Raw genomic sequence first — 26,148 nt, 5'->3', positions numbered from 1 at the left:
AGAAAGAATATTGAAGTCAATCAGAAAATCACTGTTGAGACCCAGGTCTGCCACTATTTTTGTGATCATGGGCAAGTAACTTTTCAAAAGAAAAAGAACTAAAATAGGGATGCCTAGGTGGCTCAGTGGTTGAGGATCTGCCTCTGGCTCAGGGCGTGATCCCAGGTCCCGCAAATGAGTCCCCTTTTCAGGCTCCCTACGAGGACCCTGCTTCTCCCTCTATGTCTCTGCCTCTCTATGTCTCTCATGAATAAATAAAATTTTTAGAAAAAAAAAAAAAAACGAGAATACTCTTACTCAAAATTTAGACATGTAGTTAACTTTGTATAAAGTATATAACCCAGTATAGAATAGGTACTTTTGTTTTTTTCCACACATTAAAACAAAGTACACACTAAAGTGGATGAAGTTATCTAAGATCTTATTGTTTAGTTGTTCGAATCTGTTTCCAGTTTTAAAGTTGATTTGTTCGAATCAGGATACAAAGGTGACATTTCCATTTATTCTGTATGTTAAGATTCTTTTAATGTGAAATTTGTTAAACAAAACCAAGTCACTTATCCTGCAGAATTACCCATGTTCTAGATTTTGTTGACTGTAGGTCCATGCTATCTTTTAACACTTTTCCTTGTGTTATAGATCTCCTATTAATAGATCTAGGGGCTTGATCCGATTTTTTTTTTCCATTTCTTGCCAATTTTTTTTTCTCCTTTTCTTGTGGTGCTGGATACTTTTCTTTGAGTCACAGTATAAGGCACATCATTAAGATTGACCAGTGTGTTCAGGTCTTGTCATCTTCATCTATCCATACAAAGTTCCTCATTAGCTTTTCAATTAATGGCTTCAGTAGCAACTGATGAACATTGTCTAGCTCTCCTTTTATTAGGAATTATGAAATGGTGATATTCTAATACTCCTTCTGCATTTAACTGTTATAATTCTATATATTTTATGAATTCTTCTGGTGAATTATTTGATTACCCTGGGGTAAGGCAGGATGAATGCTTCTTTGTCTCCAAGTTACCAGTTAGTTTGCACACTAACCCCTTAATATCCTTCTAAAGGTGAATGGATTGGTTTGTCTTTGTTTGCTGTTAGTATTTTGAATGCATAATTTACATATTTACAATGTTTTGGTCCATTTTAGTTATTATCCTTATTGATCATCAAATTAAATCCCTGTATATAGCCAGCAGGATCTTGAGTTTTTGAGAAAAGACAGTGGTATTTGAGAGTTTTCCTGCTTTGGTGATGCTGAGGTATTACTGTTAATTTTTAGATGTAAAATGGTAATGTGATTTTGTTGGAAGAGAAATGTATATCTCTGAATCAAATAACATTTCAGATTTGCTCAAAATAACCTGGGGTCAAGTAAGTTGGGACATAGATGAAAGAAGTTTGGCCACATGTTTGCTAACTTTTGAAGTTAGTATAACCATAGTTAACTATTGTTCCTTACATTATTCTCCTGTATACATTTGAAAAATCCCATGTTTTATTTTATAACTCCCATTTCAGCAGTAAAAGTTATCTATTACAGAAAAGAGTCTACTACAGAAAAACAGAAGAAAACACACAAACTTTAAGTCCAGCACACTACCAACTGGATAGTTTCTGAAAATGGTATCATAATACATGCAAAAGGAAAAAAACAACTTATCTACACAACCTCACTTTCCATTCAAAAACATTTGGATATTTGAAGTTAAGAGATAGTCTGAAAAGTGTGATTCTTAAAGTATTCTTTATTAAGATCATTAAAAGTTGTAGAAACAACTTTATATTATAAAGGCACAGGGAGACAGTTCTGATAAAATATTCAAATTAAACAGTAACTTACAGTACAAAAGACAATTTTAATGCACATACAAACCCCAAATGTCTGATTCAAAAATATTTTACTGTGTCTATTAATGGGCAATGATTAAAAATATAAATTGCTGCTGTATAATAAATATCTGATAGTGAACATCTTGATAGCAAAGTGAACAAAATATTTATTGCTTTTCACGTACATATTTTTCCCTGTAATTTAAAATTCCTAATTCTTTTACTATCTTCTCAACTTTTTCCAAGGATAAAAGAAATTCCACATAATCTCATGGGGGAAATGGTAGTTTTAAGAACTACCTCCAGTAGCAATCACTGCTGGCAGTATTTTCTCACTTCCTTTTCTGCAATCACAATCACTTTTCCAAAGTAAGATAAAGGTTTGCTAAGCCGCATAAAGACAACCCTCTGTGACTGGCATTCTAAAGTTTGTAATGAACACTTATCAAATATAAAAGGTGCTCTGTTTTGAAAATGTGTATTTTATTTGAAGTTCTGAGTAATGGTGAATGACAAATAATTTTACCTGCTCCCCTCAAAAATTTCTGAAGTTGTAAAAAGTCAGCTTTAGTAAAATTTCTAGGACTTAAGTGTTTCTTTGAGGGCTAGTTGATACCTGTAATATATGGATGTATAGAAATTAACATAATGCAATCTATTTTATAATGGAGAGACCTTACTTTTCTCCTCCCAGTTTTATACTGGGGTTAACAGTATTCATTTCATCATGCTTTTTTGTAGCAACCCAGTTATAGATGGTACAAGTAGAATTTCTATCACAACAGTAAAATAACATGAATGTACCATACTAACTCAATGCTATCTCAACTTAAATACCTACATTGAAGTATTTGATAATCATTGTAAAGTTACTTAACCATATGTCATGTTCAGACAGTGTGTAGCAGCTAGTAATGTGCCTGGCACAGAGTTGATGCTCAATAAATAGTTGCTGAATGAATGAAACAGAAAAGAAAAACTTGGCTTTGGTTGTGCATATTTTAATCACTTTCTGATTTAGAATAAAGTCAGTTTAGAACTAGATACTGCGTACTATACCAAATTTTGCCATAAGTTAAAGCAGTAACTAAAAAAAAAGTTATCACCTATGTTAGTGATAGTCAATTTATATACTGTAACTTTTTAAAATAGCCCACAAATTTCACATAGTTGTTAATTTTTATCCAAGTATTTAAATTTGATGTTTTGATGCTTAACAATGGGGTAATGAAGACCAGGCTGGGCAGACTGGCTAAACTATGCTTTTGAATAAAAATTACTAGTCCATCAATAAATAAAAAGTTATGATGCCCAAATAAACTCAAATGATGACTATACTGTGTTAATTTCTGTTACTACCAATGAATATAAAGTAGGATATCTTGAAGTCACATATGCTTGGAAGCAGTAGCTTACCTTTGCAACATAAAATAACCAGTAAATGTGAATGTAATAATGACATAGTATTGGAAGTGTGACAGTAAGAATATGTAGGTGATCAATTTTAAAGTCTAACCGTGACACTAGATCTAACATTTCTTTGGCATATGCATTGGACTATATTGGACTAGTTAGCATTTAAAAAATACTGTTGTTTTTTTTCTCAATCAAAATTAACATAAAGGTGTAGATTGCTAGTATACTCTTCTTAAAGCCTTTTAAAGGACAAGATGACATTTTGTAACATATGCCAAACTTCCGTGTTTAGTGTACACTTATAGGCATAGAGGGATGTAACTGTTAAATAACCTTGAATGATTTCATGCAATGGTGAAACCACAGAAAGTGGGGAGAAAAGTATTTACATAATAAAATATTCAGCTCTCTGAAAATACAGTAAACCTGGGAATCTTGCCCTACCAGGAAATGTGTACCGCATAGCACTGAACAAAAGCTAGTTCAAATTTAAATAAACACCTAGAATAACCTGAATGTGTGAAATTTAATAAAAAACATAAAAATGGGGGGAAAAATACCTACACATCAGAAGGAAAAAGTGGCCTATAAAACAGGCCAATCTAACTTGACATTCAAAGTAAATGCAAGAGATTCACAAAATCATGATAGTAATGCAAACTAAGTCAAATACCAAGTACCCTTTGATACACAAGCCAATGTAACTATCAGACTCATTTCCAATAGCTTCACAATATTTAATAATCCACTCAGGCATTCAAGGGAGCAAAGCAGTCAATGATAGCTCAAGTCTCCAAAGTGTAAGAACAAACTTATTTGCAGAAGCATCATGTGATTTTTGAAGTAATGTCTTATTTTGATGTTAACATAAGATATCAGTGCAAGGTTTATCATTCTCTGAATGTATTACTTCCAAATTTCATTTTTCCAGATAGTTTTTGGTGGTTTAGTTTTAGCCAGTGCTATTTAAATGGAGAAAAGAAAAGTTCACCATAGACTACCTCACATTGTTACTCAATTGTGCTAGGTATTCACGCAGTTCTTTTGCAGCCTGGAATCTGCCATAGCGCTTCTTTGGGTTGGCACACTCGTCCAGCAAGGCCTCTAGACGGCCATCTTTGGCAATTTCACTTGGTGGATCATGAAGAAGTCCTCCAGAAGTGCCACGCCAGGTGGCATGTCTGGATAAGAGGTTCTGACAAACAGCGTAGTAATTGTGGTCCACAGTTGCACGAGCACAAAGAATTTCTTTTGAAAATGATAAGCAAGCCTCCTTATCACAGTCATCAAATTTGCTTTCGTACCACACATCCCAGTTTTCAGGTTTATCTGTAAAAGGGGGAAAAGCAGAAAGAGAAAAATACATTTTAAGAGAGTTTCCATTCCTTCCCAAAATATTTTACTAATTAACAGAGTAGTATTTGTTCCTAAAATTGTATTATAATTTTAAATACTGAAATTTATTGATTTATATATAAACATGGGAATTCATCAATGCCAGAGCAAAAATCAGAAGAGGTCTCTAACTATTGAAGGGTTCAGTCTAGATGGAAACTTTCTATCACATAGAGAAAGTGCCACACAGAGAAGCAGGACGCAATGCTTCAAGAATACAGAGAAGCAGTACTTCTGCCTGGCACTGAAGAAAGCTGTGTAGAAAACATGTGATTTAGGTCTTTACTAAGCAAATGTGAAAATAAATGAGGGAAAACTGTATTTTGGGCCCAGTATAGTTTGTGCAAAGGCATACACTTAAGGGTTTGTTCAGCTGATTCAGGAGACAGTAATAAGTTCATGGAGGCTAACCTGTGAGACAGCTACCTGGGGAGATGGTACAGATGAGGCTACGAAGAGATGATTATAACAACCTGTAGTCCAGGAAAAAAAGCCAAATTGTAGAAACACAGGAGTTTAGTTTTGAGTAAAGTTTAAGGTTCTAATTGGATGGCAAGGTAGATACTATTTACATACTAGTATTAATATTTTATATATAAATAGAGAGTAAATATAAAGTAGCTATGAGGTATTCAGGTGGGTATATCACATATGCAACTAGAAATAGACTTGAAACTTAGAGGACTTAAAAAAAGAAACTTAGAGGACTTTGAAGTCAGAGGTACAGTACACATATTTAGAACACATCAACATACAGGTGCTTAATGGAGCCAAGAGAAGAGCTGTATTATATTGGAAAGCATGTTCAAAGCAAATGAAAAAAACAAAGACAGGGCAGACCCTTGGAACTTAAGGGGTTGGCAGAGGAAAGATAAGTGAAAAACATTCATTCAGCAAGTAACTATTTGCCTACTCTATAGCAGGCAAGGGTATATACTGGTAAAGAAAATAAATAGATGGTTTCTGCCCTCACCAGCTCACCAGCTTACAATCAACTATGTGAAACAGACATTAAATAAATAGATAAACAAATAATGGGAAATGCTACAAAGGAAACAAACCTTTTTATAGTAGAAAGGTTTATGAAAGAAACAACCCTCTAGCATTAGATATACTGGTCAAATGTAACATTTAAGCTAAGGTTCAAAGGACAAGTAGTTAGCTGTATACAGAAGAAAGAGGAAGCATTTTTTTAAATTTATTTTTATTTTATTTAAATTCAATTAATTAACATATAATGTAATATTGGTTTCAGAGGTAGAGGTCAGTGATTCATCAGTCTTAAAGAATACCCAGTGCTCATTTCATCATGTGCCCTCCTTAATCCCATCACCCAGTAACCCATCCCCCACCTCCTCCCCTCCAAGGAACTTCAGTTTGTTTCCTATGGTTAAGAGTCTCTTATAGTTTGTCTCCCTCTCTGATTTCGCCTTGTTTATTTTTTCAAAACTCTTTCTCTATGATCGTCTGTTTTATTTCTCAAATTCCACATTTGAGTGAGATCATACGATAATTGTCTTCTCTGATTGATTTATTTTGCTTAGGATAATATCCAATAGCTCCATTCACATGGTGAGATGAGGCATTTTAGGCAGAGGAAACAGTATATAGAAAAGCCCAGAAGCAAAAAGGTTCATTCAAGAAACCAAAAGGCCACTGTAGCTAAAGCATCAAGGGCAGTAGACAGTGGAGTATTAAAACTGAAGCCAGATTGGGCCCTGATTAAGAATTTTTTTCCTGGGGATCCCTGGGTGGCTCAGTGGTTTAGTGCCCGTCTTCGGCCCAGGGCGTGATCCTGGAGTTCCATGATAGAATCCCACATCAGGCTCCCTGCATGGAGCCTGCTTCTCCCTCTGCCTGTGTCTCTGCCTCTCTCTGTCTCTCATGAATAAATAAATAAAATCTTAAAAAAAAATTTTTTTTCCTTTCTTTCTCTTTAAGGTTCCTTTTAAATATTAGAGAGTATTAGTCTACTTTTGTTTGAAACATTCACATTCAAATGTTACAAAACATAAAAAATTCGTTCACCCTAAGCATTTTGTAATTTAAGTATAATTAAGATACAATATTATGTTAGTTTCAGGTGTACAACATATTGATTTGCCAATTCTATACATTATTCAACGCTCACTATGATGCTGTCAACTGTCACCACACGTTACTACATAATTGACTATATTTCCCATGCTGCACTTTTCTTCTTTTGACTTACTTTGTAACTTTAAATTTATATACCTTTATCCCCTTTATCTATTTTGCCCATCTCCCCTCTGACAACCATCAATTTGTTCTCTGTATTTAAGTGTCTGGGTTTTTTGTTTGTTTTTTCCTTTATTTTTTTATATTCCACGTAAGTGAAATCATAGTATTTGCCTTTCTCTTTGTGACTTATTTCACTTAGTGTAATACCTTCTAAGTCAATCCATGTCATTGCAAATGGCAAGATCTCATCCTTTTTTATGGCTAAACTTTCATTTTGTGTATGTATGTGCGTGTATATCATATGTATATGTGTGTGTATCATGCGTGTATACACACACATATACCCACCACTCCCTCTTTATCCATTCACCTTGAATTCCTTCCGTATCTAGGCTATTGTAAATAATGGTATAGCAAACACAGGGGTGCATTTATCTTCTCAAATTAATGTTATTGTTTTCTTTGGATAAATACACAGTAGTGGAATTACTGGATCATGTGGAATTTCTATTTAATTTTTTGAGGAACCTCCATACTATCTATTTTCCACAGTGGTTGCACCAATTTATATTCACATCAGCAATGCATGATGGTTCCCTTTTCTCCACATCATTGCCAACAGTTGTTAATTGTCTTTTAGATACTAACCCTTCTGACTAGTGTGAGGTATTATCTCACTGTGGTTTTGATCTGCATTTCCCTGATGATTAGTGATGCTGAACATCTTTTCATGTGTCTGTTGGCCAGCTGTATGTCTTCTTTGGAAAAATGTTTAATTGAATTCTCTGCTCATTTTTTGATAAGATTACTTGTTTTTGTGGTGTTGATAGAATGTAAATAGGAGCTTGATTTTTACTTAAAGAATAATGGGAAGTTAACCCTACCATGAGACACTTGGAAAGAATTGGTGAGAGTTAAAGTAGCACTGGGGCAATGTTCACTGTATGAATATACTGGTGTGGCTGTGTTCATCCAAGATAAGGAATTAGTTGGTATAAAATTGTGACATATTATTCCAAGAATGTCTGCATAAAAAAAGTTACAAGAAATTATTTTTTTCAAAGAATTTTTTTTTTTAATTTAGTCAGGAGAGACACAGTGAAAGAGAGAGAGAGAGAGAAAGAGAGGCAGAGACATAGGCTGAGGGAGAAGCAGACTCCATGCAAGGAGCCCAATGTGGGACTCAATCCCAGATTCGGGGATCACACCCTGGGCCAAAGGTAGACACTTAAGTGCTGAGCCACCTAGGTATCCCAAGAAATTATTTATACAAACACATTTCAGTGTTTGTAAATTTGTAAAGTTTTGAAAATTTTAAAAGTTTAGGCAAGTTGCACAACTTTGTAAGTACACTAAAAACCACTGAACTGTACATTTTCAAAAAGAAAAGAATGGTATAGGGCAGCCCCGGTAGCGCAGTGGTTTAGTGCCGCCTAAGCCTGGGGTGTGATCCTGGAGACCGGGGATCGAGTCCCACATCGGGTTCCCTGCATGGAGCCTGCTTCTCCCTCTGCCTGTGTCTCTGCCTCTCTCTCTCTCTCTCTCTCTCTGAATAAATAAACAAAAATATTTGTATAAAAAAAAAGAAAAGAAAAGAATGGTATAAGTTACTGCAACATTCACAAATGTAGGAAGAAGTGGAGAATAAAACACTCCAGCAGGGTGTTTACTCCCTGTAGGAGGATCTATGTGGCAAGTCAAGAAATAATAGTTTCGTGAATATGGAATCAGAACAAGATACTGGGAAAAATCAAGTATTTAACAGGATCAAGGTAAGATCATGCCACATCTAAGCGTCAACATAATAAAATGCTGTTGTTGCTTTCACTACATTCCCCAGGTGCCACACATTTTTGGACTGGGTTCATCAAAAGATCCTTATATGACAGGGGAGAAGATTAAAAATATAAGACCCTCACACCATAAAACAACTACCTTTCAGTTTCTTTTATTAAGTAGATTAATTATAGAGTTACAGGCTTTGTCCCTGGCACTTTAAAATTCCTGTGCCATTTAATTTTCAAAAAACTACAGAGAGTCTGCCCACCTATACCTACCATACAAGCTCACAAACCAATGGAGAGCTAAGTTTGGGAAAGATGTAATATCAAACCAAAGTTAGGGGTCTGCAGTGCTAGAAATTATATAAATGGTTAAAAGAAAAAAAAAATCACCACAGGAACCCCAGAAAACAATGCACAGAACATCACTGTAGTGACCCCACAGAAAAATAAGACCTCCATGAGAGCAGAACAGTTTCTCTGGTAGTCTGTAACTAAATAAAAACCTAATTCTTCATTATACTCCTAAACTACAGAATGTAGATTAGATTGTAAGAAAAAGATGTGCACATACACACACATAGACACAAAGTATATCTGTGTCTGTTTATATCCAAAGGATATTTTATGAAACATGGAGAAACTGATTAGGAGTACAAATGTAATAAACTGGTATGCATTTACTGATACTGGTCAACTAAAACAATGAGGCAAGGCTTCCATCTAAGAAGGAAATTAAAAGTTTGTTTCATATAAATATAAACTTTGACATAAAAAATGTATACAAGAAGCAAATATAAGTTATGTACTTACTTTGTCTAATTAACCTTTTGTCAGCAACCAAAACATTTTCAGCATCCACAATGATTACCTTCCCATCTCTAGGACCAACTGCAAAATTGTCAAAGCTGACATCCAGGAGGTAGAGTGCAAATTCAAAGTCATTGTTTGTAAGTTGCTCTGCTATTTCCATTAATTGCCAAGCGAGGTCAACTCGTTTCTCCCATGGTGCATTAAAGTAACTCCACAGTTCTTCTCCAACATAATTTACAGCCACCATTCTTCCACAAGCTCCAAGATATTTTGCAAATGGCCAACCTTCATCAGATGGAAAACTCTACAAAAGAATTACCTTAATATTATAAGAGATTCAGATGAAAATATTTTAGGTCTACCCCAGATCCTCTCAGCAGACATTGTTACTAGGTATATGCTTGGATGTTCTGTTATATTCAGGAGCTGAAAAGAGATAAACTTGATTTCTTTTCTAATTCTACCATTACTAGGGAGGGACCTGAAAAAACTTAAATAGGTAACTTTACATCATAAAGCTAAAACAGAATAAATAAGTCTTGCTTATCAAATTGCAGAACCAAACTGATAAACATATAAGGCACCTTCCTTATTACCAAATCTAGAAATATTTACATTTTCTTGTATCTTTTTGACTTAAGTACAGTCAACCATCCTTACTTTTGAATGAACAGCACTGCAGGCCTATTAGTCAGCAAGTATTTACCAGGCACCATGCACTGTGCTATGCTGGCAATTAAGAGTGAACAAAACAGAGGGTCTCTAAAATACAAATTTTTGAAGAGAAGACAGATACTAAGCAAATAATTTTGAGTATAAGCAGTGTTAGTTACTAAGAGTAGTATAGGCCCTAAGAGAGCATGCATTTATTTATTTATTTATTTATTTATTTATTTATTTATTTATTTTTAAACAGAATTATTTTTTAATTTTTTATTTTTTTATTTATGATAGTCACACACACACACACACACACACACACACACACACACACACACAGAGAGGGAGAGAGAGGCAGAGACATAGGCAGAGGGAGAAGCAGGCTCCATGCACCGGGAGCCCGACGTGGGATTCGATCCCGGGTCTCCAGGATCGCGCCCTGGGCCAAAGGCAGGCGCTAAACTGCTGCGCCACCCAGGGATCCCCCTAAGAGAGCATTTAATAGAGACTTTACCTAGCCCACAAGCAGGCAGGGGTACAATTTACAGAGAGATTCAAAGAAGTGTTTCTTAATGTACACCCAAAGGTTGGTTAAGAGCAATCTGATATCCTATTGATGCAACCTGCACTCTACGTACCTTTCCCAAGTCAGTCTCGTTTCCCTTTCTACTGCCACTATATTTTCTGTTCACCTTTAGTTCAATTTCAAAATTATTTATTCGCTTAATCTTAGCAAGGTTTCCTAATGGATTTTATAAACACTGGGAAAATTAATATCCTAAAACAAAAGTCTTTTGTGTTGATGAACAAGTCACTTTAAACTTAAAAGTAAGGCTTTATCTAAGATCTTTCCAGTGCTAAAATGACCACCTACAAAATAAGCACTGTGGTGCAAAAGGATGGGAAGTAAGGTTTTAAACTTCTTGGAAAATAACATGACTACATGAAGTATAGAAGAAGCCTAGCACCTTTCCTTAAGTTGGGGGGAAAAAAAATTACAAGATGATATTTACACAAACACTGTAACAGAAACAAAGCAAGACACTGCAGAATATAAATATAGATTACTTCAATTGCTAAAAATTGAACAATCTACATACATTTAAAGAGCTAGCGATGAGGCTCTTCTTATGAAAATAAGTAATATTAACTTTACCTTGAACGTTCATAAAATTGAAAAAAAGTCAGTAATATCCTTAATATTTTTATCAACTGTAAAACAAAACGTTCTTAGAACTAAACTTGATCCGTAATTACCTATTTTCATTTGTGCTTCCTTTCAACTATGACTATTAAGGCATAGTAACTATAACTTGTTTCTTTAGATGTGTAACTTTCTAAAGATTTTATGTATTTATTCATAAGACACACACACACACACACACACAGAGATAGGCAGAGACACAGGCAGAGGAAGAAGCAGGCTCCCTGCAGGGAGCCCGGTGCAGGACTTGATTCCAGAACTCCAGGACCAAACCCTGAGCCAAAGGCAGACCGCTCAACCACTGAGCCACCCAGGCATCCCTGTATATGCAACTTTCTTTTAAATTTTAATATCTGCAGTTTTGTGATAAAACACTAATTATGTAAATTAAAAATTTAGATATGATAGTATGAATCTTTAAATATAGTAAGTGAATTGAGTCCATCTTAATTCAAAGGCAACATCCGATTCTTTAGCAAGAAGGAAGAGGGAAACACATTTCTCATCTTATACATGAGAATTTTTTTTTTTTTTTTTTTTTACTTCCTTGGGTACTGGGAAAAGTGAGATTGCTCATGTCCAATGTAAACTGCAAAAAACTGTCTGCTAACCAGGTTATTTTCAACTTTTTCTCTCAATTTTAAAATGCTTCCTTGACCTTGAAAATCTACACAAATTGCAAAAGATTTAACTCTTTCCCATTAGTATTCATGTACAAAGTCCCTGACGTAAAAAAAAGGGGGGGGAGGGAAGACTAAAAATTGGTAATATATGAAAATGAAATTGTATAGTTTTGTCCCACAAAAAAGTAAAACAAAATTCCTCCATACATTATTGGTATATTATTCACATGCCATACTGTAAAACAGATACAAACATATCTTTGTGAAAATAAAATGGTCTTTGACAACAGGAGAAAAGGGAACCCTGCCAACATCTGCACATGTACAAATGCCTCCTTGTTTTTGGAGCCTTTCCAACTGGCAAATGACAGTCAAATATACACTTCATTACCCAAGTCCCTAATAGGAGAAGATAAAATATATGAACAAATGTCACATTGAGCAATTTTGTATTCATACAGTGATTTCTGACAATGTTAACTGAAATCCTGTTATGCCTCATTGTAAGAGCACTACAATTCTTTCATATAGCTTGTTACCTAATCTTTTGGAAGAACTTTAATAAATGAATCCACATTACTACTAGCTCAGATGACAAACATTTTTATTGTATAATCAAAATAGTCAGGATTTCATTAATGATTAAGGAATTGTATTGAATACACTGTAGTACAAAGAAAATGCTCAAAGGAAGCCAAAACATAATTTTTATTTAAAACAATTCTGGCTTAGAACCAAATTATCATAGTCAAGCAGAGTTTGAGAGTTAAAATGTTAAGATGTAACAACATGGATTTGTTAAATATATCGAGCAATGAGAAACCTAACTTCTTACTTTTTGATTATCAAACTCTCAAAGGGCAAAATAAAATCCAGTGTAGCTGGAATAAGAATTTATTGCTGAGATCCACAGTTTTTATTTTAAAACAAATCTTAAAATCAGATTTTCAAATTGCCTACAACAGGCACGTGGTCTTCATAAAATGTGTGTATTTTAAGGAGTTATTTACAACTGAGAAAATATGTAAAATACTTTTCATTTGAAGGAAGGAGTCTTTAAACTTGGAATGGTTTAAATTCTAACTGGACTGGAGGCTCTTGAATTATCTGTCCAGGGCTTTAAATCAGGTGGAATGTACATCGAGGTGTAATATGTAAAGTTTTTAAAAGTAAATTATTAGTTTAAAATTCTACGGAGGTATAAAATAGTTATAAAACTATGTATTTCCTTCCATCACTGTATTTTTTTAATTAAATTGGTGAGCACCCAAAGACAACTTCTATGATTATAACTACCAATGTAAAAATTAAAAATGGAAACTTAAGATTAACACTCTCAACTGGTAAGATCTTATGATCCATTAAATGTCTCTTGTTATGAAATCTAAGATAAATCAGTATGTCCCTTTATCTCTCTCTCTTTTTTTGGTAACAGAAAACTGCAAGCTACCTCTTGGATACCATAAAACTCAATACTAATAACAGTATTACAAGCAGTGACAGTAGCTTAAAGCCAAAGTTTCAGAAATAAGTAAACAAAACCACTAAGGTCATTTTCCATTTTAAAAGAAAATGAAATCAAGGTGACAAAATGCACATACTTGATATTAAAATAACGATTAGGAAATTTAGGTATTTTATATTCTTTATGGTATATAACATTTTATAAAATTTGATATTTAAAAGACAACAGAATATACAGGTAAATAATGAACTTGAAATCACAAGGGGAGCTTGAAGGTCCACCTTCACTATGCATCTCATAAATGTGACTGTGGCAAAGCCAAAACTTCTTAGAGCTTTAGTCTCTTCCTCTGTAAAACTGGAATATTTGTACCACCATATATATTCATCAAGGCAATCCAAGAGCCAAAGGAAAAAAAGAGTATGAAGTGTACTTTGCAGATTTATACTACCTTATAAAGAATTGCTTACCAAAACATATTATCCTTCCTATTTAAATAAGAAGTCCAGGTATTCATCAGGTTATGCTTATTTTCATATTACATACTAAAAGTCAGCTACAAACAATGAACAGCTTCCAAATATAGTCAAGAACCACCAAATTAGAAAAGCATCACCACTATCCTCTAGCAGTTTCTAATTTACAATGAAATATATAAATTAGCTACCAAACTTTAAGAAGGCTTACTGCTATGAAAAATGTATAGGGCATCCACAAGCACCAAAAATACAAAAAAAAATTAAACCTTGATACCATGTATACACATAAACTTAGCATTGTAATTTGATTTTCATTTATATGAAAATAAATTCTAAATGCTGAAGTAATCTATCATCTATTTATTGATCAAAACCATCATGTTAGGTTATGTGATTCATAACGGGGATGTGAAATCTAAGAATTCTTGAGTTGGAAGTACATGAGTTGTAAATCAAGTTCAATCTTACAAGCACAGTTTAAATGATTTGCCTAAAGTCATACAGATAAAAGAGGTAAAGTCAGGCTAGCTAATACAACCCCTCAATCCACTATCTTCATGTTTCAGAAGTTTCCAAATTTTGGAAAAGTTAATAGTGCATATATTGCATACTCATGTTATGGAGAGTCTGGGAAATATTATGTTGTGAATATAATGTAAGCTTATACATCCTAAATGGGATAAAGTACATAAAAATCTCATGTGTTTTTATATTTTTTTAATTTGACAACCCCTATTTTTTACAGGTTTTTAAGTCTGGAATTGCAATTAAGGGATTGTAGGTTAACCCACATTTCACTGACTGCTTACGCAGCTAGAGTAAGAGAGAGTGTCACTGTAGAATGAAGAGAATACAAGTTTTGTATAAAAAAATTCTAGATCTACCCTAACACCATCATGAAATGCTAAGTAAACAGTTGTAAATAAACAGTCCCTACTCTCAGGAAGCTTTTTTAACTTGAGTTGGGAGAAAGGTTACTAAATACACATAAATTATAAATTACAGAATTTATTACAAATTATAAGTAGAGTATGGTGAAAAAGAAACATAGGGATCTATTTCAGATTGATAAAGGGCAGCCTAAGAAAGTGCTACTTAGGCTGAGATCAAAAGGATGAGTATAATATTAGACAGACTGGGGAGGGGGCAGTAAGAATGTCCTAGGCATAGCAGAGTCAGAAACAGTATTCTCAGTACTGAAAAAAAGGCCAAAGCAGCTTCAGAAAAATGGATGAGGAAACGGCTTGAGGTAACAGTTAATAAGGGGAGGTAGGGATCAGATCATGTTGGGACTTAGAGAATGAAACTCAAAACTCCACAACATGGTTGATGTGCTTTGAGAAAATAAAAACCCCAAAGCAACCAAAAAAAATAAAAAAATAAAAAAATCTTTAACATTCAGAAACATTGTACATACTGGAATTTAACAAATATCCTGTGATATATAATGCTCTTCTTAAAACAAGGTTTTTACAATACCACAATACCCTTTGATGAATAACCACACTGTCCTACCAGATTAATAAGATCATTTTATTCTGTCAGAACACAGTCACTTTAAAGACATACAGCATGTGAGTAAAACTGATAGATTAAAAATAAAGTCAACTCTAGAACTTGTGATCTATTCTTTTTCCTTCCTTACATGACCAAAAGTAGGGTTTGCATACTAAATTTAAAAGACTGGGGCACCTGGGTGGCACAGTGGGTTGTTTCCAACTCTTGGTTTCAGCTCAGGAGGGGATGGATCTCAGGGTTGGGAGAGCCAGCACCTTGTTGAGCTTCCTGCCCAGCTTAGGAGTCTGCTTAGGACTCTCTCTCCTCTTCTGTCTCCCTCCCCCACACTCACTCCTGCCCTCCCGAGTGCGCTTTCAAGTGCTCTCTCTAAACTAAATAAATCTTTTTAAAAAAATCATACTTTCTTTAATACAAGATATGAATATTTTATAAAAATGCCATTTACTTCCTCACAACATTCCATTAAAAGGAACATAATAACTTTGTAGTTTGCCTAAAGAGATATATTATAAGACATTTTTTAAAGGAGGAAATTCCTAGTAAAAAGAGGCTGACTTGAAAAAAGATCTACTAATAATCAAAACATACCATCTAAAATCTAGTTATAGGTTTTCTACAGAACTAGCATTTCTGCACACACACAAATTTAAACTTGAGAACACTTATAGAAAGCAAATGTTATCAAAAGAATAGAAAATGCTTAAAGGTTCAATTTAAGTTTCAAATTATTTTTAAAAGCCCAAATCTGAACAAAATCCCATTGTAGTAACGCATGTTATAACAGCTGTTCATAGAGATTAGTCAACCATACTGGTGACAGACTAATGTGTTCACAGTTTTGTGAACTGTCTAGAGGGGGAATATAGTAAAATTACTGGAATGATTTAATGGTTACCTAATTTTTACTAAAATTTCTCTAAGACCGTTGCTTCTTAATTTTTACTGCTAAATAGTGGCCAAAATCCATTGTAAATACTGTAGAATCTTAATAATCTCAAGATTTTTCAAGTTACAGGATATGTTCCATTTATTTCATTAAATCATTTCCTGAATGCCATTTTCCACCCACCTAGAATTCCAACAATATTAAGCAATGCCTTGAAAATAGCAAGGTTATGTTATTTCTCTGAATATCATATCCAACAGCTGTTTCTAAAATTGGAAACTAATGTCAAAACGCATCAACAACAAATCTACATAAGTTTAATAGAAATTAATAAACTTTAAAACTAAATAGCTTAATAAATGCACCCCCCCCAACCAAAAAAAATAAACATCTGGCCAAAGAGATGCCAATTAGTGACAACTTAATTAATTAATGCCATTTAAATATGCATAAATTTACTAGTCTCAACTGATGCTTTACCTACAGTCACAATCAGCAAGTGTGATCCACATTTCTAAGCTGAAATACCTATCTACAAACACTATACTCAAACATTTACTTCTAGTAAGACAAAACTTCAAAGAAAGAAAAAGGATATAATAAGCTTTTTTGGACCCAATAACCCAAGAATCCTTCCTTGCTTTCTTTAGTCAAGACCTGATTTCTTTAAAATCTGCCAAGTACTAACTTTTTTTTTTTTTTTTTAAAGATTTTATTTATTCATGAGAGACACAGAGAGATGTAAAGACATAGGCAGAGGGAGAAGTAGGCTCTCTGCAGGGAACCCCATGCGGGTACTCGATCCCCATCCTGGGATCATGCCCAGACCTGAAGGCAGATGTTCAACCGCTGAGCCACCCAGGCGTCCCAGTAAGTACTAACTTACTCCCCTGGTTCCTTTAAAACATAAACTGAATTAACTTCGCCCTTCCAGAAAAAAACAAACTACCCGCTAGTAGCACAGTATCTCTCTCTAGTAAACCTGGTGCCTAGTTTTAAGATTTGTTTTCCTGTTGTTGCCTTAATTCAATATATACAAGACAAAATTCTTGGTTCCCCTACCCCAAAGCCATTCCTTCTCTGGGCTTACACATCATAAGAAGGATACACATCATAAGAAGGAATTATTCCAGTAGTTGCTCAGACCCAAACCTCAGGAGATATCCTTTATTTTTCCCTTTCCATCTTACCTTTCATCAGCAAGTCTTGTCAGCTATTTTTCCAAAATATTTTGGTTCTGACTTTTTATAACCTTCATCGCAACCATCTTAATCCAAAGCACTATACTTTCCCATAATCTCGCAAAAAAGTTTTTCAGATTTCTATCTTATCCTTTACAACCCATTCTGCCAAACCAAGTCCTACTAAAAACACCTCTATTGTTTCACATTACCCTGAAAATAAAACTCTAAACTCATTAAGTATGGTTACACAGCTGTATTAGGTATGATCCTTGTCTACCTCTATGACCTTATTATACATGCTTCCTACTCTTCTGGATTTGCCATATCTCTTGTCCAAAAACACTCCGCCCTCAGACCTTCGCATTACTGGCTATATCTCTCATCATCCACTACTCAGCTGAAATGTGACTCTTCCTGACCACCCAATCTAGAGTATTCTATCCCCAATCCAATTCTCTATCACAGGAGTCTGTTTTGTTATTTTTATAGTACGTAAAATCTGAAATTTCCTTTGTTTTTTGTTTGTTGCCCGCACATAGCATCCCAGAACACATCGGCTGCACGAATTGTACCCTGGCCTGCCATCTTCACTGTATCCTAAGGGTATATAGATCAGTTCCTGGAACTACTGAGCAATGCCACACAATTCTTGCCAGATCTTTTCACTTCAGTTAAAAATCCAAATGTGCTCTAGAAAGGCAAAATATGGAGAAGACCCTGAAGCATCTATCTTTTAAGATTCTGTCTCAGAGTCTAAGAAATTAGACCAGACTTAACCTTTTTTTAATTATCGCTTGTTACTGTACTAATTAGAATTACTAAACTATAATAACTTAGAGAAAAATTGAATTATTTGCTTTGTATTGCTGAATCTTTATCTAAACCCTATTTTCTACAATATTCTTTCTATTCAAAGTAATTCGTATGGGACAAATCCCTAACCCTCTTTTTAATTACTATTCAAAAAACCTATAGCCTGAAGCAGCAACTACATAGGTATTTATGATGTGTATATATGTAAATAAGTTAACATTTCAAAGTTTGTCATAGGAAGAGTAAAACATATATTTCTAAGATAGATGTCAACATAATATACTAAAGAAATTTTCAACTCTAGGTATCTAAGAATGAAGTAAGTTGATCTGCAAAGTAGTAACATTGTAAAAAACCTTCCCAATTAAAGATATTACATATATATTATCTGAATAACCCTATCTCCTTTAATCTTTAAAACAATATTCTTATAAGTAACTTATAATTCCTATTTTATTGATTAAAAAACTAAGGTTCTGGGATCCCTGGGTGGTGCAGCGGTTTGGCGCCTGCCTTTGGCCCAGGGCGTGATCCCGGAGACCCGGGATCAAGTCCCACGTCGGGCTCCCGGTGCATGGAGCCTGCTTCTCCCTCTCTCTGCCTGTGTCTCTGCCTCTCTCTCTCTCTGTGACTATCATAAATAAATAAAAAAACATTAAAAAAAAAAAAAAACTAAGGTTCTAAAACATTAACCATTCAACTTTGAGTTAGTATAGAATGCCATTTCAATACTACCCCCACCACTCTGCCTGTCCCCCCACGCCCCTACCCCTGACCTCATTCATGGACAAAATCTCATTTATCCTTCAAAACTCAATATGCCTATGAAATCTTCCCTGGTATCCACACCTAGAAAGGTACACTCAGATGTCCCTCCCTAAATGAGTCATTTGACAGAATATAGGTATCTTTTAATAGGACTTATTATGCTATACTTATTATAATTATTCTTTTATATACCTACCTCCTACATAGTACACTACTTGCTGCCTAGACAGATCCTTTGAATCTCAAGGCCTTCTAAAGGGCTATTTACCAAATGAACAAATAAAGTCCAGTTCTTCTGATTCTAAATCCAGGGCTACAAAGTCCAAAGAGCTTCCAGGTATTTCACAGATAACTCCCCATCAAAAATCTATTTTAGTAAAGACATACAAATTGGACAAAAGATTTGATTACATAATTTAAAACCTTTCAGGGTCTATGTCCAGGATGAATAACTATCCACATCTTACACTAGTAATTTACAATTACTTACTAAAGTTCATTGTATATGTAGGGAAACTGCAGGGCCTATATTCTAAGGTCACATTAGTTCAATATATGCATAATGAATGAAAAGTGAAGACAGAAATAAATATCAGCCGTTCTGTGAAGTTAGCAGCGATGACTGCAATACAGGAACTAGGCCAGAGATCATAAACCAGAAAAACAGAAAATAAAAACCAGTCTGATGATCCCAAGAAATTGACTACCCATGTCTAGAAAGTAGATACCCAAAACGTAAGCTTTCTATTCCCGACTAACATGTGTGAGGAATATGTAGTTATCCATATGGTGGAAATATGAAGGAAAACAGTTCGAAAATTAGACGAAAGTACAGAAAGAAACTCAGAATTAATAATGGTGAGAAGCGATGAATAAATCCAGAAAATAGGCCAGTGGAGCAAAATAATTTTGCTTCACTGATCTGGAAGTGGTGCTATCCTAAGGGTGAACGCCTGTTTCTTTAGGCTTTCCAAAATAAAAGTCTCCTTGGATATGAGGTACACAGAAATATTTTATTATTTTTGTTTTTTCATGAAGGGTGTTCAAGTGTCAATGTCTCTTCTAATTTAAAAAAACAAAACAGGAGAACACTAAACCTCCAGATTTAAGGTTATGATTACATAAAAAGTGCTCTACTTAGAACTACCTATGCAGAACCACCTCTGAAAACTAAATATGGGAATGCAGTTACCACCTTACCACCGTAGCATCCAGTGGGAAAGTAGGTGGCTCCCTAAGCTGTTTCTTGCAAAGAAACTCCTGATACAAAGTCTGGAACATCTTTTCATAATGCTATTACCCCACATGACACTTGGCTACATTTAACTCCATTTTTTTTTTTTTTCCTTTAAAGGCAAACTCTGTTTTTTTGTTTTGTTTTTCGTTTTGTTTTAAAATCTGATTTCGTGTGTGTAAAAATTTGGGAGGAAAACAAGCTCAAAAACAGGGTTATCTACCTTGGCCTCCCTCCCATACCTTTTAGCAGGGACCAAGTACCAAACCCCCAATCCCCTTTTAGAAGTTTAAAGCCACTAGTCAAAATCAAACTCAGAAGAGAAGTAGAGAAACAGTAATTTCTCAAATCAAGGGTTTGAGATTCACAGGATACTGGGGCTAAAAAGGAAAGGACCTAATTCATTAGTTTCATTTTATAGGAAAGACCCATAAAATAGTTTACCAACTTGTCCAAAGTAAGGCAGCTAAATGGCCATAATCTTTTGTTTACTTCAAAACCTGTATCTTAGGCAGTGCACCTTAAAAATATTTTCCTCTTTAGGAAGTATTTTTAAGGACAAAACAACAACATTCACTCAAGGTTTTCTATAAAAACTCATTCTGTAATAAGGGATGAACTAAACCAATGTAACTAAAGGTACGGTTCATAGTCTGAATCGTAACTAATTTTAAGGTGATCCATATTCCAAACAAGCTTCAAAACAGCTGATTAAGCAGATGGTTAAAGTTACTTTTACCTTATTTAATGTCTAACACTTACTGAGTGCTTAATAGGCATTTAGCACTATACAATGCATTTTGCATGTACTATGTCATTTATAAGAATTGGAATAAAAGATAAAAATCTATGGCATAAGTGACAGCTACATACGGTAAAAATTAAGGAACTTCTATTAAAACCATGATTCAGGAAATTTAAGACAAAGTCCTATAAATGTAGTGAAACATATTCCTAAATCCTCCATCCTAAACAAACAGCTTTGTTTCTTTAAGTAAGATCATCGTCACTAGGTCTCTAGGTCATCAAGTCAGAGATAGTTTGGGCTTCAGGAAATCCAGACAGTATTTTTCTGTAACAAACACCCAACTTCTATAAATTCAAGAATAAGTAAGTGCAAATATTGGTAGAAAAATTTACCAACAAAGTAACAGAAAACATCTTGACATCTTGCCAAAACAGTTCAACATCTTGATTTTCCAATATTCCAAGAATGCTATTACACAATATAAAATCCACAAAGTCCCTCTCTCCATTTGCTTCATAGGATTATGGTACTTATAATCAAAACAAACTTCTTGGTGAAGTAAAACCATGAAGGAAGGAAGGAAAGTATCAGTGGAGAAGATAATAGTTCTAGCGTTATCTTGCTGTTTGAGGTTTATAAATTTTTTTAGAAAATGATAATTCTATGGCCAAACTACTTTCCTTTAGTTCAAAGGAAACTAGATAAGCTGCTGTAAACTAGTAAAACTATCCAATGATGGGAAGAGTTGTACTTTCACACCTTTTCATACTGGTTAAGTCTATATTACAAATCTACACAGCCTTAAGTAAATGAGGTATGTGCGTTAATAGGTCTTACAGACACTTAGTACCTTTCAAAGTCTTCTTTCAAGGCATAATAGAAAATGCAATTTGTTACTGTTTCTTAAAATCCGAAGAGGCAAATTTAAGTGAGCAAAATCTACCTACATTTTCAGTTCTTTCTTTAGTACCTATCAAAGGAAATCTTTAAATATTTATTTTGGAAGCATATTTACCACACTGAAACTTTTAAGAATAGTTTGATGAAGTCAGTTCAAAAGACTTTTTTCCCCCCTAAGTAGTTAATTTTAGGACAATATAAGAAAAATCTAATTTGTCACCAAGTGTCCAAAAATTCAATAAGTAGCTCCCTCTCCTGGAAAAAAGAAAAATGTGAGTTCCTCTTCAAGCTGTAAAATACATGCTTCGATCTTTAAAATATTTTTTAAGGTACATGAACCAAAATACATAGTCAAATTTGAGTGAGGTTTTCAATCATTGTTAATACCGCATACTACCATAAACAGCAATTAACAGTTTTATAGAAACCTATATAAATACCAAACTTGTATGTCTCGTTAGCAGAAATAACGAACATCATGATTTGACTTAATAATGATCTTTGTACCTGATCACACAATTTTAAGATTCACTTTAGTGGTTTTACTCCATCATCAAACCTCAAGTGCATTGTTTATACTTCTTAACTCACTAATATTTCCCCCAGATGAAGTAGTTCTATAAAGAAAGTAGCATCTCTGTGAACATTTATTTGAAAATAAATCCTATTCAATGTGCTTGTTCATCATATAAAAAAATAAACATAGCAATAGGAGTACTGGTATTAAAGACCCCAAATTTATATTTCACAGAGCACTTAACAGTTATAGAACTGGACTGCCTAAATTTCAAATGCAACACACAGAAGTCAAAATAAGAAATGTTAACACGTATTTCCTCACATACTAAAACCAAACTCTTATTCCATAACCCATCTATCCACTCATTTAGAGCAATTGTGTCACCAAGTCTAAATTACAAGACTATAACTGATTTTTTAAAAATTGTTTATCACCAAAGATGAAAATAGAGAAAGATTGAGGGAAGAGTTAGTCAGAAAACAAGATACAAGCACACCTGACTATCTCAATCAGAAAGTAAACTGAAAATGTCAAGACAGCTTCAAACTTCAAAAATTCATATAAAAGCTTCCCAAATAAAACAGATTTTCCTTAGTGCAAATCAAGCGCGAAGCTATCTTTACAAAGAGCTGGACCTAGAATGTTCTTAAAATATCAGTCCTAGTATTTGTTGTTGCAACACATGCAAATGTCCGTGTTGAATACATCAATATTCAGAGTTACTTGATAAAAATCTTTCGGTAGGCACCCACTATTACAAGTGCAGAAGATGTGTACTACTACTCAGATAGGTCCTTTTAAATTTCTGGGTCCCAGGGAATTTGACAGATTATCTGCAAATACACTGCTAAAGCTTTCTACAGGGATCAATCTTCCTAATATAAACATCTATTCCTCAAAGAGAAAAAAAATAGTTTAAATAAAAAAAAAAAGTTGAGGCAAATGTGTACTACAAATATGATCTTAAGCTTTATAGGGTGACTAGTTGCATTGAAACTACTTAATAATTTCTTAGAGGAAAGTTTAACCAGTTTTATACCCCATTCACTGTTAAAGTGTTTAACATACAATCTGTACTTGAAATGTGACCCATTATGTACATCCTATCACAGCTTAAAATTAACTAAGATCCACACTAAAGTTTTGAAAAGTAGTTATTTTGTGTTGAAATTATTCGGCTGAACTAATCAAATGAAGCTGGTTTCCCTTACCTAAGATGGGCATTAGGGAACTTGAGAAAAGAAAGCAATATAAATGAATACTGTACATTCCTATTGCACTTGACTTTAAAAAAAAAAAACCCACCAAGAATCCTGTTACAACCACACCCCCCCAATAGTAACATTCTCAGCCGCCCAAAGAGCATTAAGTATATCAAAGTTAGTAATTACTAATTTTAAGTCATGCCCCCCTCATATTTGATAAACAGCAAAACTGGTATGGAAAAGGGGCAAGGTAACTTTCCTGCAGTTACAGGAAGGATCACAAACCCACAACTGTAACCACTATTCAAGAACCCCGCACGAAAGCGGGTGGGAATGTGTGGAAACTTGGGAACTACTCCAAAGGTCAACAGTTTTTTGTTTTTTTTTTTTTTTGGAGGGGGGGGGGTTCTTTTTTTTCCCTGTCACCTGTTAAAAAGATGCCAACCTATTCCCCTAAAAGGTGTGTTTGTTTTCAAAACAAAATCACGAGAAGGCCAGTAACTCAACTAGACCAGAGATAAGAATCTCTTTCCCCTGTTTCTCACCCTGGCCTAACATTTCATCTCCTTCCTGCAGCCAAATCACTAGATGAATAAGGCAGGTCACAGAATCAGGATGCAAATGTCCGTGTTGACCTCAAATCCTCGCAGCCCCAAGTCCGACGATGCCTCACTTTCTTTCCTTCCTCTTCCTAATCCCACGCAAAGCACCGCCGAGGATTAACCTGACCGCAGCCTCGATTCCCCCAGCTTGCCCCCCAACGACCCGCCCGCCAGGTAAACGAGCTAAAGGATAAAACAAAGACTGTGGGGCCGAAGTCAGGCCAGGCAACAAGAGTACTGCTACTAGGGGGGGAGCAGACGCTCGCTCTCTAGGGGCTGGAAACACTGCAGAAGAACGGAGGCAGCTCCGAGGGCTCGTCCACAGACTGCGCTGGGGAAGTGCAAACCCCGGCGGATAAAAGCAGAAAGGCGGAGAGAAGGGCCCCCAAGGAACACTCACAGGAGAGACATTTTGGGAACGTACGAGACGAGACGCGCTGCTCCCTCTGGCGTTAAAGGATCCGCAGTCAAATGCGAGGCGCGCCCGAGTCGAGGTGCCAAGAGCGGGCTCTCCAGCAGCCGGGCCGCCGTCCGCCCGCCGTCCGGGGTCTCCCCGCGCCGCCCCCTTCCCGCGCTCGCGGGCTGGCCCAGCCGGGCCGGGTCCACGGCGGGCGACCAAGGAGCGCCGGCGGGGCCACTTCTCCGACTCCAGCCCCCGCGCCCCCGCCCCGCGCCGCCCCTCGCGGCAGGACGCCCCCCTCCCGGGCTCCGCGCCTACCTGTAGCACCAGCGGCTCGGGGTTGAAGGCCAGGGTCAGCAGCAGCTGCATGCGCTCCGAGTCCTTGAGGTTGCGCAGCAGGAAGCTGCCCGAGTCCTTGGTCTCGGCGTAGCGGCGCACCAGGCGGTCGAGCAGCCGCTGCGAGGGGCAGTGCACCAGGTCCGACCAGCCCTCCACCGCCTCGGGCGTGAGCAGCCGCACGTCGCCGTTGAGGCGCGCGAACTCGGTGCGGGGCATGGCCTGGAGCAGGTCGCAGCGCGGGCGGCCGGTGGCCCGCTTGCAGATGCTCTGGTCGAGCTGCGCCAGCTCGCGCTGCGAGCCGAGGCGCTTGAGCACCACTCGGCGGCGGCCGCCCTCGCGGGGCTCGCCGTACTGCGCGAAGTAGACGTTCTTCACGTTGAGGAAGTCCAGCAGGCGCAGGCGGCCCCACGCCTCGAACACCACCTGCCCGTTGAGGAAGCGGCGGCACCAGCTCGTGCCGAAGCACGCCGGGCACTTATTGAGCTGCAGGAAGCGCCGGTCGGCCAGCTCGTTGCGCTGCCAGGAGGCGAGCAGCGACGGCGAGTGCAGCACCATCAGCACCAACAGGCTGCCCAGCGCCGCCAGCTTCAGCGAGCGGGACAGGCGGCCCAGCTTCGGGGGCACCAGGCGCCACATCCCGCCCGCCGCCCGCCGCCCGTCCGCACGCACCCGGAGGGCGAGGGCACCCCGCGGGCGCCCCCGCCGCGCCGAGACCCGGGGAGCGAGCGGCAGGGGCCCCGGGCGAGAGACGGCGCGGGGCGCGGGGCGCGGGTCCGGGGCGCGGGTCCGGGGCGCGGGCCGGGGCGGCAGGCGGCAGGCGGCGTGGGTGTGTGAGGCGGAAAGGCGGGGAGCGGGCAGGAGCCGACCCGAGCGGGCTGCCACTTCCCCCCGCCACTAGTCTCCACAACTCTCGAGCTCCCTCCTCCGAGCTCCCCGCCCTCCGACTCCGGCGGCGCCTCCCGCACGCCGACCAAGTTATAGAGGGCCGGGCCGGGCGGGGGAGGGAGGGAGCGCGGGGACCCGACGGCCGCGCGCGCGCGCACGCGCACTGCTCGCTCGGGGCGCGGGAGCGGCGGCGGCGGCGGCGGCGGCGGGCGCCTGTGGGGCGAGCGGGGTCTCCGAGGGGCGAGAAACAGGGACTCACGGAAGGGGAAGAGAAGCTG

The 26,148-nt window shown here is 37.1% G+C and overlaps 1 protein-coding gene across 3 annotated transcripts in view; it reads right to left on the bottom strand.

Annotated features, from left to right (window-relative positions):
- Positions 1–1,725: 1,725 nt before the first annotated feature.
- Positions 1,726–26,148, bottom strand: part of DIPK2A (divergent protein kinase domain 2A) — a 30,595-nt gene continuing 6,172 nt past the window's right edge. The window contains exons 1-3 of one of the 3 annotated variants that reach the window (XM_038571126.1): positions 24,965–25,632; positions 9,438–9,741; positions 1,726–4,575 (exon numbers count right to left, since the gene is read on the bottom strand). In XM_038571126.1, the coding sequence (XP_038427054.1) occupies positions 4,244–4,575; positions 9,438–9,741; positions 24,965–25,621 (1,293 nt within the window). In that variant the 5' untranslated portion in view covers positions 25,622–25,632 and the 3' untranslated portion in view covers positions 1,726–4,243. Of the gene's footprint in view, positions 4,576–9,437; positions 9,742–24,646; positions 24,783–24,964; positions 25,633–26,148 lie in introns of those variants that run through there. The other 2 variants (XM_038571128.1, XM_038571127.1) reach the window with 2 other exon arrangements.

The sequence above is a fragment of the Canis lupus genome, chromosome 23, assembly GCF_011100685.1.
Source record: "Canis lupus familiaris isolate Mischka breed German Shepherd chromosome 23, alternate assembly UU_Cfam_GSD_1.0, whole genome shotgun sequence".
In the NCBI taxonomy this organism is placed as follows: Eukaryota; Metazoa; Chordata; class Mammalia; order Carnivora; family Canidae; genus Canis; species Canis lupus.
The sequence above is the reverse complement of the archived record's forward strand: the minus strand, read 5'-3'. Positions and strand labels throughout refer to the sequence as shown.